At 35.4% G+C, this 19,967-nt stretch overlaps 1 protein-coding gene across 5 annotated transcripts in view; it reads right to left on the bottom strand.

Annotated features, from left to right (window-relative positions):
- RBBP8 (RB binding protein 8, endonuclease) overlaps window positions 1-19,967 on the bottom strand; it is a 67,781-nt gene that overhangs the window by 21,587 nt on the left and 26,227 nt on the right. For all 5 annotated transcript variants that reach the window (XM_079784004.1, XM_079784005.1, XM_079784003.1 and 2 more), the window contains 6 exons: window positions 19,293-19,405; window positions 15,434-15,500; window positions 9,032-9,207; window positions 6,881-6,985; window positions 2,483-2,580; window positions 513-625 (listed from right to left, as the gene is read on the bottom strand). In XM_079784004.1, coding sequence (XP_079640130.1) covers window positions 513-625; window positions 2,483-2,580; window positions 6,881-6,985; window positions 9,032-9,207; window positions 15,434-15,500; window positions 19,293-19,405 — 672 coding nt within the window. The remainder of the gene's footprint in view (window positions 1-512; window positions 626-2,482; window positions 2,581-6,880; window positions 6,986-9,031; window positions 9,208-15,433; window positions 15,501-19,292; window positions 19,406-19,967) is intronic.

The following is a 19,967-nucleotide window of genomic DNA, read 5'->3' on the forward strand; positions in this document are numbered from 1 at the left end:
TAATATTTTACAATCGACAAAATACTACTCTAATGAGTTACTATGATGACAAATGTGATATATCTACCTAAAACTGAAAGCTCTTTTAAAAAGCAAAACGCTACATAGATATAGGTATTATAAATTAATGGTTGTTCTTAAATTAGTAAAAGCAAGGTGCAACACTATCTTTATACAATTTCATCTAAGCTTTATACAATATCCAGTTTTTGGGAATGCAAACCCAGAAGGGATGATTGGGTTTTTAAAGGGGCAGAGTAACAAGGCTGGGAACTCTTATGTACTGCTTAATAGAAGTACAGAAAAAATCTAAAAATATCTGTTTCACTAGAGTAATGCAAAATAGTCCTCAAATGGTCATAAACTAGAGAAAATATTTTTAAAATAAAAATTAATACAACCAGAATAACAAACTATATGCTGAGGGAGAGAAATAGTTTAATTATATGGAACTCATTATAATAGGATTTCACCAATAGTTTATAAATTTTAACCAAAGTGCCCCCAATTACCTTAAACTATCTTTATTATTTCTTGTAGATTCCTCTAAAGGTTGTTTCTTGTGATCTCCTTCCAGAGAGTGGTAAAGCTCATCACCAAGAGGGCTCATGGGACTGTGAGATTCCTTCAACAGTAATATATAAAGTACATAAATACAATGAAATATTTTTCCTTAAAAAGGATGAAATACTAATATAGGCTACAATATGGCTGAACCTCAAAAATAGGGTAAATGAAAGAAGCCTGGCTCAAAAGTCACATCATGTAAGATTCAATTTACATGAATTATCCAGAATAGGTGAATCTGTAAGGACAGAAAGCAGATGGGTGGATGCCAGAGGCAGCGAGTACTGGGGAACAAGGACTAAATGTTTAACTGGCTTTTTTTAGGATGATGATAATAATACTTTGGAACCAGATAGAAGTGGTAGTTGCATAATATTGTGAAAATACTAAATTCCAATGAATTGTACACTTTAAAATGGTTAATTTTACAATATGTGCATTTTTTATCACAATAAAATATATGAAGCACATTTAAATTTAAAGAGAAAAAAGCATTGCTATTTTACTATTTTAAGTAAGTATATTCCACTATTGGTATATAAAACTCGAATTCCAAAAAATTTATTAAGATGAGGGGAAGGGAATAGACATGATTATTTATACTGACAGGAGATGAAGTTAAAAGGATCCTTTGGAGAGCAGTGGTCCTCAAACTTTAAAAAAGACAACTGAGGATATTGTTAAAATGCAAGTTTTCTTTTAGTGGTTTGGGGGTGGCATCTGAGATTTTGTATCTCTAATAAATTTCAAGGTGATGCAGATGCTGTTGGACTGTGGATCCCATCTGAGCACCAAATCCTTAGAGATCAGCTCTATTACTATATTTGGTGTCAGAACTACTGACATGCCAGGCTTATGGGTAGGAGAAAATGAAAAACTATTAAAACACTTAAAATTCAAAAGTTAAAAATTACCCACTATTAAGAATATAGATTTATAGCCGAAACCGGTTTGGCTCAGTGGATAGAGCATCGACCTGCAGACTGAAAGGTCCCAGGTTCGATTCCGGTCAAGGGCATGTACCTTGGTTGCGGGCACATCCCTGGTGGGGGGTGTGCAGGAGGCAACTGGTCGATGTTTCTCATCGATGTTTCTAGCTCTCTATCCCTCTCCCTTCCTCTCTGTGGAAAATCAATAAAAATATTAAAAAAAAAAAGAATATAGATTTATAACTAGAAGAAAATAACAACAAATTACCAAAATGTAATGAAAAATGAATTTCTACAAATTCAATGAACAGTAAGACAATTTTATAAAGACCCATATACATTTACCAACTAAAGCACAGGAGTAGTATTATAAAATAGTATCAAAGTGAAACTTCCTTAAGATTGAAGAATTCAAGTTTTCTATTTTTAGGAATCAATTAAGAAAAAAAAATGTGTCTGAGTAAGGAAGCACTAAAATAATAAAAAAAAATCATGGGGTCAATTAGGTTTTTTTTTTGATTGGCACTTATAAGGACAGAGAACTAAAATATATATGGTAGTCCCAAGAATTCATCCTGTTTTTCAAATCAAACTCCAGTTTAAAGGAGGTTCAGAAGATCCAATAAATTCTGAAATAAATCTAAAGGCTCAGGCCTTCTCTTAGATGAAACAGGGTAGGAATAGGGGGAAGACTGGGTACAGGGAAGAGGATTGGCTAAACCCTCTAAACCATTATCATTTCCCTAAATTTTGACTCAATTCACAACCTATATCCCCAAAATTCTAAAGACTCTAGATTTCTGGAACAGCGTGGGGCAGATAATATAAATGAGCCTTTCTAGCCACATCAATTTTGTTCTAGGCCTTTATCCAATGGTCTTTGGGGGGAAAAGTGGGTGTTTTTTTTTTCTTGCTCAATTCTCTAAAAACTGACCTAAAAAGACACCAATTAATTCATATTATCACCAAACTAAACATCTACTTACGGATTCTTCTGGAACACTAAGTCCAAGTGTCTCGGTAACAATTGTAGCTAAATTAAAAGATGACTTATCAGTGGGATAACTGCTTGTTCCACGTGTTTCTAAGAAAAAAAAACCAAAACCCAATTATATAATAGTAGAAACTAGATGTACCAGTCGAAGTTTCTCTCTCGCATTAATGTTTCTCTCTGTCTCTCTCAAATCAATAAACATATCCTTGAGGATTAAAAAAATTTTTAAAAAGAGAAATAAAAAGCTCACAGAACCATTTTACAAGATGGCACTGAACAATTTTTAATATTCTGTGCAAAAAGGCCCAAATATATCTACTATAAATGGCAATAAGTTGCAAATATCTAGCATCTGCATCTGCCAAACATTTTCAGCTAAATTTGCTATTTATCTTAAGTGAATTGGATGCAACAGATAGATTATTTTTCTTATTGCAACTGAATATCATAAAAACAATATATATATTTATAATGGGTGCACTGTGACCTAAGATATACTATGAATATCAAACCATATTTATAATTCCTTTCATAAAAGCATACTTTATGGGAGAGATTTTCAGTACTGCATAATTTTCAAGTTTTAAACTAACACATATTCCTGCAGAAATCATCTATGTTCAAATACTATATACAGCCCGGCTGGCGTGACTCAACTTGAGCATCAATCTATGAAGCCAGAGGTCACTGTTTGATTTCCTGGTCAGGGCACATGCCCGGGTTTTGGGCTCACTCCCTAGTGTGGCGCATGCAGAGGTGGCCGATGGATGATTCTCTCTCATCATTGATGTTTCTTATCTCTCTCTCCCTCTCCCTTCCTCTCTGAAATCAATTTTAAAAATTACAAAAAAAGATAGCATTTAAAACACACATATATAAATATTTTATACACACAGAGTTCCAATAATTCAGTAAGTATTTATGGAGCACATACTATGTTCCAGGTGTTGTGCTAGGTGCTAGATGAAAAGAAAAGACTTTTGTCCTCAAGGAACTTATGGGCTATAGAAAGGTAAAAAGAGAACTGCCATAAAATGTGATAAACTGTAATACCAACACATTAAAAAGGGGAGATTTAAACATAAAGATGCCTAAATCTGCCTTGGAAAATCAAGAAAAGCTACATTAAGTGATGCCTAAGCTGACCCTTGAGAGAAAGAGGAATTTGACAGGTCAGCTGGACTAGGAGCAGAGAAAAGAGTTCTATGCATGTGTAAGGGTCTATATATGTGAAACAAAATCACACATTCAGGGAATGACATGTGGTTCACAATTGCTGAAAATTAAAGTGCAAAAGATGTAGTAGTAGTAGGACATGAACCCAGACAGGTTCAGATTATGCTAAAGAGTTTAAAATTTATCCTGTAGACAATGAAGAGATAGCTAAAGGTTTTTAATGGAGGACAGATGCAGTATTTGGGTTTAAAAAGTAATTCTAGCCATGATAGGATGATAGAGCAAGAAGCAGTCTTAACAGGTAAGAGTACTAATTCAATTACTAAAACAATCGTATGAGGGATGCTGATTGGCCTAAACTAGTACAATGGGGGTACAGAAGAATGTTTATGGCAGATATGTAGGCGGTAGAATCAATAAGATTCGGAGAGTATTTAGATATGAGAGATAAACCATATCTATTGGGGACAGTAACATTTAAAAGAAAGAGAAAGAACAGCCAGTAAAGGAAGGCAAAAAAAGAACAATAAGAGAACCAGGAAGTGACACCACTTCAAGAAACAGAGAATGCTCAATAATGTCCATTGTCACAGAAAGGTCAAGTAAGACAAGGACTGGGAAGTATTACTAGTAATTAGATTTAACAACCAGGAGGTCACGGATGACTTTTGCCAGAGCAGTTCCAATGTAATGTGTGAGAAGAGAGTGTGAGACTATATCCTCCTTCTCTGACCCTCCTCTCTCCCTCTTCTTTCTCCTCCTTCACCCCTTTCCCATACTACTTTCCCTCATTGCTCCCTGACTCTCGGGGTGTAAGGGGGGAGTGGATAGTGGGTTCAACTGAAGTGAATTGAGAGAGAAGAGATACTGAAAGATCACTTTTTCAGCTCTGAGAGAAGCTGTCGCTAAGGATGGAGACAAGAGGGGTTATTTCTAAAAGAGAAAAGATAACGTATGCATATGTTGAAAAGAAAGAACCTGCAGAGAAGCTGGAGGAGATATAGGAAAAGAGAACAACTGATGGAGTCAAGTCCCCCTCAGCAGAAGAGGATGGGTCCAGAGTGCTGAGGAGCAAGAACCCGCACACTTGATGCTGTATCCCCCAGCACCCTTTGCCAGACAGTCCTGTCTATACATATTCACACATGCTTGCACACAAACACACACACATGCTAATATAAAGTTATCTGTGGCTTTCAGAGTGTAAGTTTTATACTAATAAATTATGAGTGATTAACCTTGGCTAACCCTTCCAAATGGTCTCTGGATCCCATCTCCACTCAGCTTTTTAAGGATCAAGCAGTTGTTCCCTCTTTCTCCAGAATTATTAATTTTTCTCTTTACTTGATCATTCCATAAACATAAAAATATACTGAATATGTTTTCATCTCCCATCTTTTGAAGGACTTGTTTAGAAGTGCTCTCTCCACTTTTCTCTGATCCTGGTTTCTCTTGAACTTGAAACAGTCTAGTTGATAACCCTTACACTTTAATAGCTCATGCTATGAGTTTAACACTCAGTGATCTCCATGTGACCAAATCCAATGCTCAATTCTCAGACTTCACCTTCCTTCACTTATTAGCACTGTTTGCCACAGTTGACTTCTCCCCGCTCTCTCCACCTGGCTTACGGGACACACTATCTTAGCTCTATCTCACTATTAGCTACTTTGTTGGTTCCTCCTCATTTCAACAACCTCTAAATCACCACTTCTACAGTTGCAATATCACCTCCAAGGGGGTGAAAATGGCTTTGGGGGGGGGATTTAAAAAAAATCTTTTTATGTGTAACACAGATATACATACATTCATATATTACAGCTGAACTATTAAAATTTCATAGGGGAAGTGATTAGAGGAAAAAAATATCTAAAAAGGCTGGTGTAGGGGTGATAATGAAAAAAACTTGAGCCCTAGCCAGTTTGGCTCAGTGGACAGAGCGCCAGCCTGTGGACTAAAGGTCCCAGGTTTGATTCCGGTCAAGGGCACATGCCCGGGTTGTGGGCTCCATCCCCATTGTGGGGCGTGCAGAAGGCAGCTGATCAGAGATTCTCTCATCGTTGATGTTTCTATTTCTCTCTCCCTCTCCCTTCTTCTCTGAAATCAATAAAAACATGTTTAAAAAAGAAAAAAGAAAAAACAAACTTGAGATTCACTATTTTACACTATGTAGTGCCTCAGGGCTAAGTACTTGGACTTCTCTATCTACATTCACTTGGTTGGTAATCTCGCCCACTCTCATGGCTTCGATACCACCTACATGCTAACAACTTCCAATCCTCTATCCTAGACTTCTCTAAACTCATATCCACCTACCATCTAAAATCTTTATTTGAATGTCTATCAGGTATCTCAAACAGAATACTCTCAAAACCAAGCTCCTGATTTCTAACCACCCCCACCCTATTCTGCAAACCTGCTGCTTCTTCCCTCTCGGTTAATAGAGTTGCCCAAACCAATCTCCCCTTCACTCAGTCTGCCCCAGTCACACAGGTCTCCTTAAGGTTCTTCAAACCAACCGAACAGCACCCTCACTTCACAGTCTTTGTGCTCGCCGACGTCTCTACCTGGAATACCCTTCCCCTAGACACCCACATGACTCACTTGCTTTCCTCAGTCTCTGTTCATATGTCACTTTTAAAGTGAAGCTTTCCCATATCTCTTCTTACCCTGCTTAAAAGAGGTATAAGAAAGCCTAACATATACACAGTGTCCCCTAAAAATGTATACACACTTTAACAGCTGATAGCTCAATTTTGGAAATGAAATGTATTTTAATAAACACTGCCTTTATAATTATTCAAAGTGTGTGTGTGTACATTTTTTGAGACATCCTCAAAATCCCCCCCCCCAAAAAAATATATTTGTTTATTTTCTTCCTCTCCCCAACTAGATTGTAAGCTCAGTGAGGTTAAGGGCTTTGTTTTGTTCAGTGCCTGGCATATAGTAAACACTAAATGAGTAAATCAGAGTAAAGCTTTGTTTACTTAAAATATATTAGCACTTTGTATTAAAATGGGTAGAGCTACTAATATGATTTAATAATAGAATGACATTACTTTCTAATAATGAAAAAGACTGCTAAAGACCTAGTAATACAAACAAAATTAATAAAAAAATGTTAAAATATTATCTAATTCAGACTGTTGGCCACTCTTGCCCACCAGCAACCACAAATTTTAAACTAATAAAGTAATTTCAATATTTTGCTTACTAGCCACTGGAGATTGACTTTGATCACAAGTGTCAGCCACTAGAATTTCATTTTCATTAGGCTTATGTTGTAGATGAGTTGAAGATTTTGGAACTTTTCTCAATTCTAAAGGGAAAAAAGAATAGATTATGTATAAACCATCACGATGGAAAATATTATCAAAATGCTATTCTGATAAGCCAATACAAACCTATCTTTACCTATATTAGAAGTGCTATTTTATTAATACAACTTTCATATTCTAATAAAGAGTTCATTCCACAATTTCCCTAGAAACAAAGCTGGAAGTTAGAGATCAGTAGTAGTTAGAGGACAGTGGGAGAGCGAACTAGAGCAGATGTGCTTCTTTTGATCCAAGTCTCCTAAAACTGTAATATTTTAATGTATCATTTCCTTTTGTATTTTTTGTAAATAAGTAGGTCAGTTTAAAATAAATACTGCATCCCAGATCTCCACAATCTTTGTTTTAGTTTTTATTTTCTGAAAGGAAATCCTGAAACACGCTTTGTCAGAAATAATTCAAAGGAAAAACAAACAATCAAAAAGTAAAGGGAAATAGACTTTTACTAATTATAACTTGAAAATAATATTAAAAAGCATATAAACTGCCCTGGCTGGGTATCTCAGTTGGTTAGTGTCGTCCCAATCTGCCAAGGTTGCAGGTTCGTTCCTGGTCAGGGCACATACAAGAATCAACCAATGAATGCATCAACAAATGGATATTTCTCTCTCTTGCTCTCTCAAATTTTACAAAGCAGTATAAACTTTAAAATAAATAAGCAAAGATGGTTAGAAAGAGGAAAGGACTAAATAGTCATTGAGTCAATTTTAATATAATTTGCATGGCTCACAAGTTATCTTGCATTTTAACCCCAAATTTCAGATTCCAAGTAAAAATGGTTAGTACGAAATTAAAACAGACAAATCAAGTTTTCAAACAGTTGTATGTTATTCTTATATAATAAAGAAACAAGTCAGGAGCTTTTGTGATACAAAAGAAGACTTTCCTAATAAAGGAAATTGCTGTGAATTTGTTTTTCTGAATATTCTTATACATGGATTTAAACATGACCTAAATTATGCAGATGGTTATCTGTAGTGACTCCTGTCTGATAACAGACTAAAAGGCCAATGCATGTTCATTCTACATCTGTGATCTTACATTTTATTTTAGCTCTTAATTATGTGTAAGATTTTTAACAGTTCTTTAATTTCCCACTAGATGGTGATGTAAGGTCATGTAAAATGATGAAAATTATGCCAATTTTCCAATATCAAAGAATAAGATTTACTTATTTTTTCAAAGGCATAGCTACTCTTAAAAATTTATTTGAATTATAAAATATGTTCCAAATAATTTAGGTTAAAAATTAAAGTTTACCATATACTTTAGATCAATATTGAAATAAATAATCTTTGTATCATGTCACATAATACATTTCAGGATTACATGAAAGGGTATTCTCAAAGCATTTAACAGACATGGTAAGCCACAAAGTGATATATTATAATGCTATTTCTTTATTACCACCAATTGCTACAGATTATAACAAGTAAGAATAGCCAGTTAAAGATAGGATTCTCAATATGGAATAGCTGTGGGCAAGATCTGGAAAATACAAAAGTTTAAGTTAGGAAGATCTGTATTTGAATTCTGACTCATCTACTTACTTGAGAGGTGACCCTGAGTGAGTTATTTAACCCTTCTAAAGAGGATTTTTTCATCATCTATAAAATATAGGTTCTAATAGCTACATGAGAATTCAAATATAGTAATACTGTATTCAAACCACTGAGCGCACAGTAGGTAAAAATTAGTGTTAAGTTCCTTTCCTCTTTCCTGTTATCCCACTCAGATATATATATATATACACATAAAAATGTTTTTTAAAAAAAGAAAACAAAAAACTATTAACAATGTTTATGAAATGCTGGGTGTTTACATATTCAGAAGAACAATACATGTCTATATATAATACAGGTAGAAAATGCCTTTCCAGTCACTTCATTAGTGGAAGTTAAATTTACAGGTATAACAAGTTTACCTGAACAATGACTATTTACCTTCCATGAAATCGAATAACACAAAAACAATAGATGGATACTATTTTTACCAAACCAAGTAACTGACGTGTAGCTCTAAATCCTTACCATTTGTACACACAGAGAGCTCCGGGTTAGTATGTGTTTGTTCTATGTATCGGACATGGAGGTTCTCTCTTCTTCGTAGCCGATTAATGCCAGAAAACGAAAAGGCTGTTATCGGTGAATCTGGAATAACATTTTCCTCAGATTCAAGCTCAGCTGCTTGATGCTGTTGATCATTCCTAGAGGAAAATAATGACAATTGAAAGAACATTAATTCAATGAATATTTACTAAAACATCTACCATATGGTATAGAGCTAGAGGAAGACACAGGTGTGAAACTTAAGACATATAATTCCTTGCATCTAAAGTTCAAAATCTAAATATAAGGATTCAAATGATTAGAGTGGGGGATATTATTGTGAGAAGAAATGTACAAAGTGTAGTTGCTGCCACTTCAAGTGAAATTAAAAGAATTTCAAATGGCAGAGAAAATCAGCAGAAGATGCACAGAGTTTGAGTAAAGGCCTGCAGTATTGTATACTGGTGTTGGAGAAGGGCACACTGGAACTATGTGAAGGAGGGTCTTAATTAAGTGTGCACATAGTTTAGAAAGCAAGAGGAAAGGAATTAAGGTTTTAGAGCATGGAAGTAATGCGACAATCCAGTAGCAGTGTGCAAGATTGGGACAGAAAGAAAAGAGGCAAGGAAATCAACTAGGTCGGGGCTACAATAGTCCAGCCAAGACCGTCTGTGGGTTTGAACTAGGATGCTGAAAACAGCTATGGAAAGGAAGGGACCAGTGCTAAACACTGTGGTAGTAGAATCAACATGACTTGGCAACTGACAAAAATATGGTGATAAATAATATTAATTACCAACATTCTTGTAGGTCTACACTGCCAGACACTGTTCAAAGTATGAAGTTATTACCAACAGTCTCATTTTACAAATGAGAAAATGGAAGTTACAGAAGTTAAGTCACTTACTAAAATAGTAAATAACAGAACCAGGATCTAAATCCCAGCAGCCAGACTCCCAGGATAATACTGATAACCATTCAATGTGTTATCCTTAGTGTAGACCAAGAGACAAATGACTGACTACAAGTAGGATTCTACCTTTGAGTTTCTGGCACTGCTTTTATTCAGGGGCCCTTATAGTCTAGTCTCAAAACATTAGTCAGAACAGACCTATTAAAACTCGTTATGTCACTCCCCTGATTAAAACTTGCCACATCTTCCCTTTCACGTAAAATACAAACCAAATTCCTCTTAATGATTTATAAGGTTCTATATGATCTGACTGTTCCCCTTGCCTATATCCCCGACCTGCTTTCATTATCATGCTCTAGCCCAGCCACCCTTGCTTCCTTGAGGTTCCTCAAACACACCAGGCAAACTCCTACCTTAGGTTCTTTGCTCTAGCTGGTCCATTTGCTTGGAATGCACATACATCACATGGCTAATTACCTCCTCTCCTTCAAGTCTTTGCTGGAGTTTTACTTTCTCATTAAGGCCTATCTTGAACACACTATTTGAAATTGCAATTCTTCTTCCTATGCCTTACTACTCATTTTTTGTTATTCTGCTCTATTTACCTTATCCGTAGTATTTACTGCTTTCTAACATAGTATATAATGGACTTACCTATTGCTCACCTGCTAGAATGTAAACAAGAGATAAGGATCTTTGTTTCACCAATATATCATGTGTCCACAAGAACAGGCACATAGTAGGTACTCAATAAATATTTAGTGAGTAAATGATGAGTATGAGATATTCCCAGATCCCACTAGAAAAATAAATTTGTGCTGATCTAGGCATATGGCACCTAAAGACTGGGTTTGGATTAAATTGTAGTTATTGAGTAAAGTTAATTAACTTTAATTCAATTGACTTTCCTATGTCAAATCATTACTGACTTTATCTGCAACTTAATTCCTACCAGTCTAGCAAGCATTGAGTCTTTACATGACAAAACCAGTCTATGCTACTACAGTCTTATCAATTTGTAATACAATCTCTAAACATACAATATGAAAATTTTATAAACTATGACCAACAGAGATTTAAAAAAAACATTAGAAGATAAAGATTAATATTTTCTAACATTTATATCTTAATTTCCTGGATCATATCAATATTACTGTGGTCTATAATCCTATATTTTTTATTGAGAATTTTAGAACTATTTAGAGCTACTATCTTATTTTTAATCTCTCTTTACAAATTCAACTGTCTTATTCTGGAAAAACAGAGTAAGCTGGTCATATGAGAAAGGCTTATAAATTAATGGAGTGTGAAATCTATCTGACCTCACTTTAACTAATCACATCACAACCTACCTGCCTATTAGTCATAAAAATTCAACCTGAAACATGAATGAGTCATGAGAAGAAATTGATTTCCTGGCAGAGCCAATCTAGAATTAGCAGGGATCACAAAAGAAAGAAAAAAAAACAATTGAAAACTAGCTTTAACTAGAGGTGTCCAAACTAAATAAACAAGAGCTGCCTTCGTTCTCCTTTGTCATAAAAAACAAAGGGGGGAAAACAAAACAACTTCCATGTGCCCTCTCAGTAGTCTGAAGCTTGAACCTGTCCAAACACTGTAGCCGCTCTCCACAGACTTCCAGTAGGGGGCATGCAGGAGGCAGCGGATCAATGATTCTCTCTCATCATTGATGTTTCTCTCTCTCCCCCTCTACCTTCCTCTTCGAAATCAATAAAGACATATATATTTATATATATATATATATAAATATATATATATATTTAAAATATATTTTATTAATTTTTTACAGAGAGGAAGGGAGAGGGATAGAGAGTTAGAAACATCGATGAGAGAGAAACATCGATTCAGCTGCCTCCTGCACACCTCCTACTGGGGATATGCCCGCAACCAAGGTACATGCCCTTGACCAGAATTGAACCTGGGACCCTTCAGTCAGCAGGCCGATGCTCTATCCACTGAGCCAAACCGGTTTGGGCAATAAAGACATATTTTTAAAACCCCCCACACAAAACAATAAAGATAAATTAAAAAAGAAAAGGACTCAGGAGGGCCATGATAGTTGTCTTCATGTATACAAAGGACCACCATGTAGAAGAGGGAATAACTTGTTCCAGATGGTCCCAGAAGGCAAAAATCAATATTGACAAATATAACTTACATATAAGTAGAGTGATTTCTACACAAATTCAGAAAGAACTTTCTAATAATTTCATCTCACTGAAATTAAATAGGCTTGGGAGACTGAACTTGTACTAAAGGTATTCAAACAATTCTGTTAAAGAAGTCATACAAGGAATTCAATTTAGAAGAGGGCAGTGTAGCTCATCTTAAAAAACAAAATGAAACAAAAACTTTATTTTTTAACTCTGTCCACCTAGAAGAGGACAGTGAATGACATGAATCCTACAGTCTTTTAAGTGTATACACTTAAATATTGACTCCTTTGACTTTCACTGAACCAGTACATCCATTTCCCGAAACGAAGAGTCATGACCCTCAGCGGTTGCCAACTGGTGGTCTGCGGACCACTGGTGGTCTGTGAGGTCCGAAAGGTTGGCAACCGCTGGTGACCCCAATACCTAGCTTAGTTAATTATCTGCTTTCTGTGACTGGTAGAGTTGAAATATATATATTTAAACTTTATAATGACAAACTGTTACTGAGTAATTTCTCACTATAATGTCATTAAATAACTGTCCTACCATATAAGGTATCTGTAACATCAAAACCAGTTTAGATGCCAAGACCGGTTTGGCTCAGTGGATAGAGCGTCGGCCTGCGGACTCAAGGGTCCCAGGTTCGATTCCGGTCAGGGGCATGTACCTTGGTTGCGGGCACATCCCCAGTAGTGGGTGTGCAGGAGGCAGCTGGTCGATGTTTCTCTCTCATCGATGTTTCTAACTCTATCCCTCTCTCTTCCTCTCTGTGGAAAATCAATAGAATATATTTAAAAAAAAAACAGTTTAGGTGAGTTAGAATTACTACATTTCACAAGCAAAAGTATAGGTCAAATAATTTTTCTAAAGTTCAGGGGAACTTCAGGCGTTAATAGCATATAATGTTACGTTAGGTAATCAGAGGAAACCATGTTGCCTTTATGAGATAATACTTGTTATTTCTTTAAACTGCAAAGAAAAGAAAATTTGTTCAAGGAGAGCAAGCTACAAAGAAGTTGTCTTGTGAAAATAACAACTATCTTAAATTTCAGAAGAGAATTAAAAGACAATAGATTACCTCCTACATTATTCTAACGCATATACTAAATAAGCATACTTGCTCTGAGCTCACCTACCTGATTAATCTTTACTGTAATTTAAACTTCAGCTTTTACATCTTTTATAAAATATCAATGAGTCTCAACAGGAAAAATATTTGAATTTGAGAACACTAAAAATAAACTAATTCTAAACTAATCAGAACTAATACTGGTATTTCTATCAAGCAAATGACATTATTTGGTTTCAATATACTTTATATATCTTGGTTGTTGAGGTAATCACCTAATTTTTATTAACCTCTATATAACATATAAATATTTTTTTTAACCTTTTGCACTCAGATGTCGAGTGTGACTCGACACAGTTAGCATTAGAATAAAGGAATCGAGAAAAAAGCAAGCGAGTGCAAAGGGTTAATATATTTTATTGCTTTCTTACAGAGAGAAAGGGAGAGGGATAGAGAGTTAGAAACATCAATGAGAGAGAAACATCAATCAGCTGCCTCCTGCCCACCTCCTACTGGGGATATGCCTGCAACCGAGGTACATGCCATTGACCGGAATCGAACCTGGGGCCTCTCAGTCCACAGGCCGACGCTCTATCCATTGAGCCAAACCAGTCAGGGCAACACATAAATATTCTTATTTATCTTCAGTATTCATAGGTATCAAGGTTGATGTGTTCAAAACATAACTTACCTTGCTAAATAACTTCCCAAAACATAAATTAATATAGGTCAACAATCACTTATCTGAAATCTTTGGAAGCAGATGTGATTCAGAGTTCAGATTTTTTTTTTTTTTACATGAAAGGTAATACAGATAATATAGAGATGAGTATATAACACAGGGGAGCCTGAGGTATCATCCTGTAGCCAAGCACATTGATATTTTCACAGCAAACCATCGAATGCTCACATGAAATGGTGGGATAAATAAGAACTATAAATAGCATCCTGTCAGTTAAGGTAAGGTTAGGTTGTGGATAAAAACAAACACCTTTTGGGTTTTAGAATCATATGTAAAAGATTATGGATCTGTGTTCTAATAGCATGAGGAAAATTAGTGTTTACCTTTTCATATACATGTTTGATAGCTTCCGTCTGATCCCCTAGCTTCTTTTCTCATCTGACTATTATCCCTCCTCAAAATTCCCTTTGGCTACCAATGTTTAGTGGACTGATCACATGGGAGAAATATCAAAATCCTACTGGACATCCACTACCTAAAAGTATTCTGATAAGGATTCTGATAAGGATGTTAATTTCACCTTTGAGATGTGTTTATACATAAGACAATAATTCTTCTAAACCAAAAGAATATTACATAATAAGCATAGTTTATACCAAAATTGTTACAGATGTCTACTCAAATATAATAGAATCTTTCAGAGCCCTATAAAACCATTTAGATTATCCTGAATCCTAATTCTTAAAAAAAATATAAATTTTATGTAAGCAGAAAATAAGAGGTAGCCATATCTCTGCTCTGCACTAAGTTGACCTTACCCCCCAAAATAGGCTATTTTTTGGAGACACTGTCACATAAAGAAAAGAACAGAGGCTTTTAAGTCAGAAGATACGGGTCTGAGTGATGGTGTTAAAACCTACTAACTGTGAGACCAAGGCAAGTTACTTGACTCTTGTGAGCTTTGATTTCTTCATCCATAAAGTAGAGATAATAAAACTACCTTGAAGAATCATAACAATAGAAATAGTAAACATAAAACACAAAAAAGAGTAACTGGTACACAGGATAAAAGTTATTTTTATTCTTTAAAAGAAATGGTGGGAGAGGGAGAGATCAGAGAGACAGAGTTTTTGTGACCTGAGAAGTGTGTAAGAGGAAATACTTATTCAGTTTGCTCTTATGAAGCTTCCAGGACAGGGCTGGAAGAAAGGTAACAAAACTAAAATATTTATTTGAAATATAAGTATTTTAATAATATATTATTTATAATAATTATTAAAATTAAAAGATTTTAAATTAAAATGTTCAGATACTTTCTTGCACTAAGAAATGTATACACTTTTCATATGTATTCTCAAAACAACAAAAATATAGTGATTTTCTTTACATTTTTTTACATAACACTTTATAATTTTTTAAAATGAAATTTGCAACTCTTAATATATTTTTACAGTTTGTATAGCTAAATAAAATGAAGAAAGAAAAATTGGGGGAAAATATTCAATTATTCAATTTTCTACTGCAATTTAGAAAATATACTTACTCAATTTTCTGCTGCAGTTGTTCAGAAAGCTTTTTATTTTCTTCCTGTAGAGTATTCTTTTCATTCACTTAAATATAATGTGAAAAAAAAGGGGCACATATTATAACTCTTTTAACATGTATGTCAAGGTTTTTCAATAATTTCAACAATTATAGAGACATTAGGATTTTTAATTCTAAGTCAAAACGTTAGGATTAATGTTACCATGCAAAGCTAATTTGTTACTAGGTAGTGATTACATCTCACATTGTGCCAGTTCCATGTAAATGATTAATAATTTTATGTAATGCTTGTGGGCAAAAAAGAAAAGAGTACCTCATGTACTGGGGAGTAGAGTCTAATTATTCATACTGAGGACAAGAAAGCATTCCATCTGGTTACTCAGTTCTACTAATTTCAAATACCATTTTAGTGAGAGTCATTTATCTTGAAATAAATCTGATCATAAAAGTAATATAACACTGGATATCAGTGTAATTTTTATAACATAACCACACTTAAGTCATATTTTCTCCTTTAGTCATACTCTATGTTTTATGAGTAATTATATCAATAATCTAAACATATCAATTGAAGTCTGTTTGAATCCACCTCGACTAAATTTTTCTATCTACCCATATTTAATTTATAAAGCAAAAACTCAATTTTGGGCTATAATTTCCACTGTAGCAGGACAAATCTCTTACCAATCCTTACTATGATGTTACTGGTTAATTAAGCATGTGCTTTACTAGGAGCAATATATATACATATATATATATATATATATATATATACTAGAAACCCGTTGCACGAAGTTTCGTGCAAAAGATCTTCCTTCACCTGGCTGCTGGCACCAGTTTTCCACCAGCACCAGTTTTCCTATGGCCACCCGCCGATCAGAGCGCCTCCCAGATCGGCCACCCTGAGTTCTTCCAGCGCGGCGTTAGAGGAACTCTGGGTGGCCGATCGCGCTGGCGGGAGGCACTCCATTCGGCGGGTGGCCAGAGGAAAACTGGTGCTGGTGGAAAACTGGTGCAGGCTGCCACGCAATCAGCCACCCCGAGTTCCGCCACCTACGCCTTCCATTGGCCCCATGGGTCCTCCTGCAGCGCTGGCCGTTGTGGCCAGCAGGAGGAACGGGGGGGGGGGGGGGGGGGGAGGGCGGGGACTCGTGAGTCAGCCCAATCGGCCACCCCGAGTCCCGCCCCCAGCCTCCCAATGGCCCAATTGTGGGCGTAGCGGAGTGATGGTAATTTGCATATTACCATTTTATTAGGTATGATATATATATGATCAATAACAGTAAATACAATTAGCCTATACCAAAGAAAGTTAATCATATTCTAAAAATTTGTTAATAATTTAGTGCTTTACTAATCGAAACATATTTTCTTTTCTTTTTTAAAATATATTTTTATTGATTTCAGAGAGAAAGGGAGAGGGAGAGAGAGATAGAAACATCAATGATGAGAGAGAATCATTGATTGGGTGCCTTCTGCATGCCCCCTGCTGAGGGATCAAGTCCACAACCTAGGCATATGACCTCCTGGTTCATAGGTTGATGCTCAACCACTGAGCCATGCTAACCAGGCCTAAAAATATTTTCTTACATTGAGCAAACAAAATTTTTTGACTATCTACAATATGTGAGGTTGCTACATTACCTCCTGTGAAGGATCTAGAAAAACCTTAAGATATGGACAATGGCCTAAAAAAAAGTGTAGTCTAATGAGAGACAAGCTAATAATTAAACACATTTTATATACCTGAAAGTGACAAGGGCATTAGAGAGGTACAGATAAAGTACTAAAGAAAATTTCAAGGAGAAAAAGGTTGTTTTGGGCCCTTGAAATCAGAAAAAAATTTACCACAGAGGACAAATGAACTGGATAGGTGATTATTCTATGTAGAAAATTAATGGAACCAAGTTAGAAAGAATGACTGGGTATAATAAATGATAGAAAGCCTTCAAAAGCAGGCTAAGCCGAAACCGGTTTGGCTCAGTGGAGAGAGCGTTGGCCTGCGGACTGAAGCGTCCCAGGTTCGATTCCGGTCAAGGGCATGTACCTTGGTTGTAGGCACATCCCCGGTAGGGGGTGTGCAGGAGGCAGCTGGTCTATGTTTCTCTCTCATCGATGTTTCTAGCTCTCTATCCTTCTCCCTTCCTCTCTGTAAAAAAATCAATAAAATATATTAAAAAAAAAACAGGCTAAGAAGTCTAAAATTAATCTTAAAAAATTAAGTTATTTTTCACAGATGAATGATGGGAAGATTGATTTGTTAATAGGTATATATATCAAAGTGAGAAGAAAACACTGACAAGTTAGGCTATTGTTAAATGAGTTGATCAAAAAGAATAAAAATAAGAATTTAAAAAAATGGTGTGGGGGAGAACGAGAGTGGGCTGGAAGAGGTTAATGGGGGAAAAAGGAGGGCCTATGTAATATTTTATAAAAAAAAAACACACACAACAAAAACAAAAAAACAATGGTAAAGCCCTGGCCAGTATTGTCAGGGTCACTGGTCCAATTTCCAGTCAGGGCACATGCGTGGGGGTGGGCTCGATCCCCAGTAGGGGGCATGCAGGAGACAGCAGATGGATGTTTCTCTCTTTCTCCTTTCCTCTCTCTCTAAAATCAATTAAAAATATGTTTAAAAACAATACAGAAAACCCCAGTATAGAATCAAATTAAAGCTGTGACACTCAAGAGTGTATCCAAAAGCAAGCGGCACAACCCTGACATTTACCTTCAATGAATAGGAGGTACAAACCAAAAACGAATCAAATTAAAATGAAATAGAAGAAAATCAAATATCCTTCAAAGTCAATAACCGGGACGAGTAACAAAAAAAGAAAGAAAGACAGGACAGGAAGAAAAAAGTAGCAATAAGATAGAAACACCAAAAATTCATCAACATGAAGTCCTTAGTGTTTTTATTTTTATAATAACTGTGGGCCCTGGCTGGTTTGGCTCAGTGGATAGAGCATTGGCCTGTGGACCAAAGGGTCCCAGGTTCAATTCCGGTCAAGGGCACATGCTCGGGTTGCAGGCTTGATCCCCAGTAGGGGGCGTGCAGGAGGCAGCCAATCAATGATTCTCTCTCATCATTGATGTTTCTATCTCCCTCTCACTCTCCCTTCCTCTCTGAAATCAATAAAAATATATTAAAAAAATAAAAATAGGTAAAAGAAAAGGTTAAGAGAGGTATTAGAATAGAAAAAGGTTAAGAGAAAAAGGCTAAGAATGAAAGAAAACCCTATATTAAATGGGTAAGGAGCCTAACTGAAAATGGTATACTTGTAATAGTATGTCAGGAAAACAAAAAGGTATACACCTTTGTAGAACACCATATTGTTTGTTTTGTATTTAAGTTTACTAATAGTCAAATTACACAAAATAAAGATAAAACCGAAGAAGCAAATATGGACATATCTGTAGGAAATTTACTTCTTGTCTTACAGCTGGTGAGACTTTAAGGCCAATGTGGTCAGTATGTGCACAATCTTCTGTTAAGTATTTCTTACTAAAATAATCATGAGATTAAATCTATACAAAGTAAAGGGGAGAGATCAACCAAAGGACTTGTGTGCAAGCATATGAACCTAACCAGCGGTTAAGGACAACAGGGGGGTGGGGGCATGTGTGGGGAGGGGTGTGGGATGGGAATGGGGGGATGAGGACAAATATGTGATACCTTAATCAATAAAGAAATTTTTTTAAAAAATAAATCTATACAAAGTGAAGGAAGGACATTTGAACTTTTGCCTAAATAAGGAAAAATATATGTAAACAATCCATTTATTTGGTTGCAACCAACTTACTAATAGGTTTTAACAATAGTACATTATGCTTAATAAATGAAAAAGAAAACTCACTAAGCTCTGTGATAAGTTTAAGATTCTGCTGCCGGATATTTTCAAATTCTTGCTGTTTTTTTCGCATATGTTCTTCAGTTACTGCACAGCGATCACATAATCCTGCTCTTAATCTATGAAACAAAAACAAAACATTTTTAGAATAGAACTTAAATGTTCTCATAAAAAAATAAGTAAATAAGTGAGTGATGGATGTGTTATCCCCAAAGGGAGGGAATTCTTTCACAATGTATATGTCTATCAACTCACTAAGATGTACACTTTATTTTACAATTTTATTTGCCAATTATACCTCAATAAAGCTGAAATTAAAAAAAAAAACATTTTCAAGTACTAAAAGATTTTTAAAATATTTGAACCCCAAGATTTTTATGCTTTATGAAGAACTAAAGAATTGACTTGGCAAATATAGAGAAAATTAACTAATGTAATGGTATATTCATACCTTTAAAAAATTCTCAAATAGACTGAAATCATGCTACAAAACTTTCTACAGATTGCAATTCTGAGCGAAATTCTGTAAAAAATCTGCTATATTCAAACTCTATTCAAGGGAACTTATTTATTGAAGAACCTAACCTTGTTTTAATATATTATAGCCAAAATATGCCAGTACAATACTCAGGGGCAGCATTATATCTTAAGCAAGCTTGCATTTGCTTTGCTTAGCACATA

Source organism: Cnephaeus nilssonii (assembly GCF_951640355.1).
Source record: "Cnephaeus nilssonii genome assembly, chromosome: 11".
NCBI lineage: Eukaryota > Metazoa > Chordata > Mammalia > Chiroptera > Vespertilionidae > Cnephaeus > Cnephaeus nilssonii.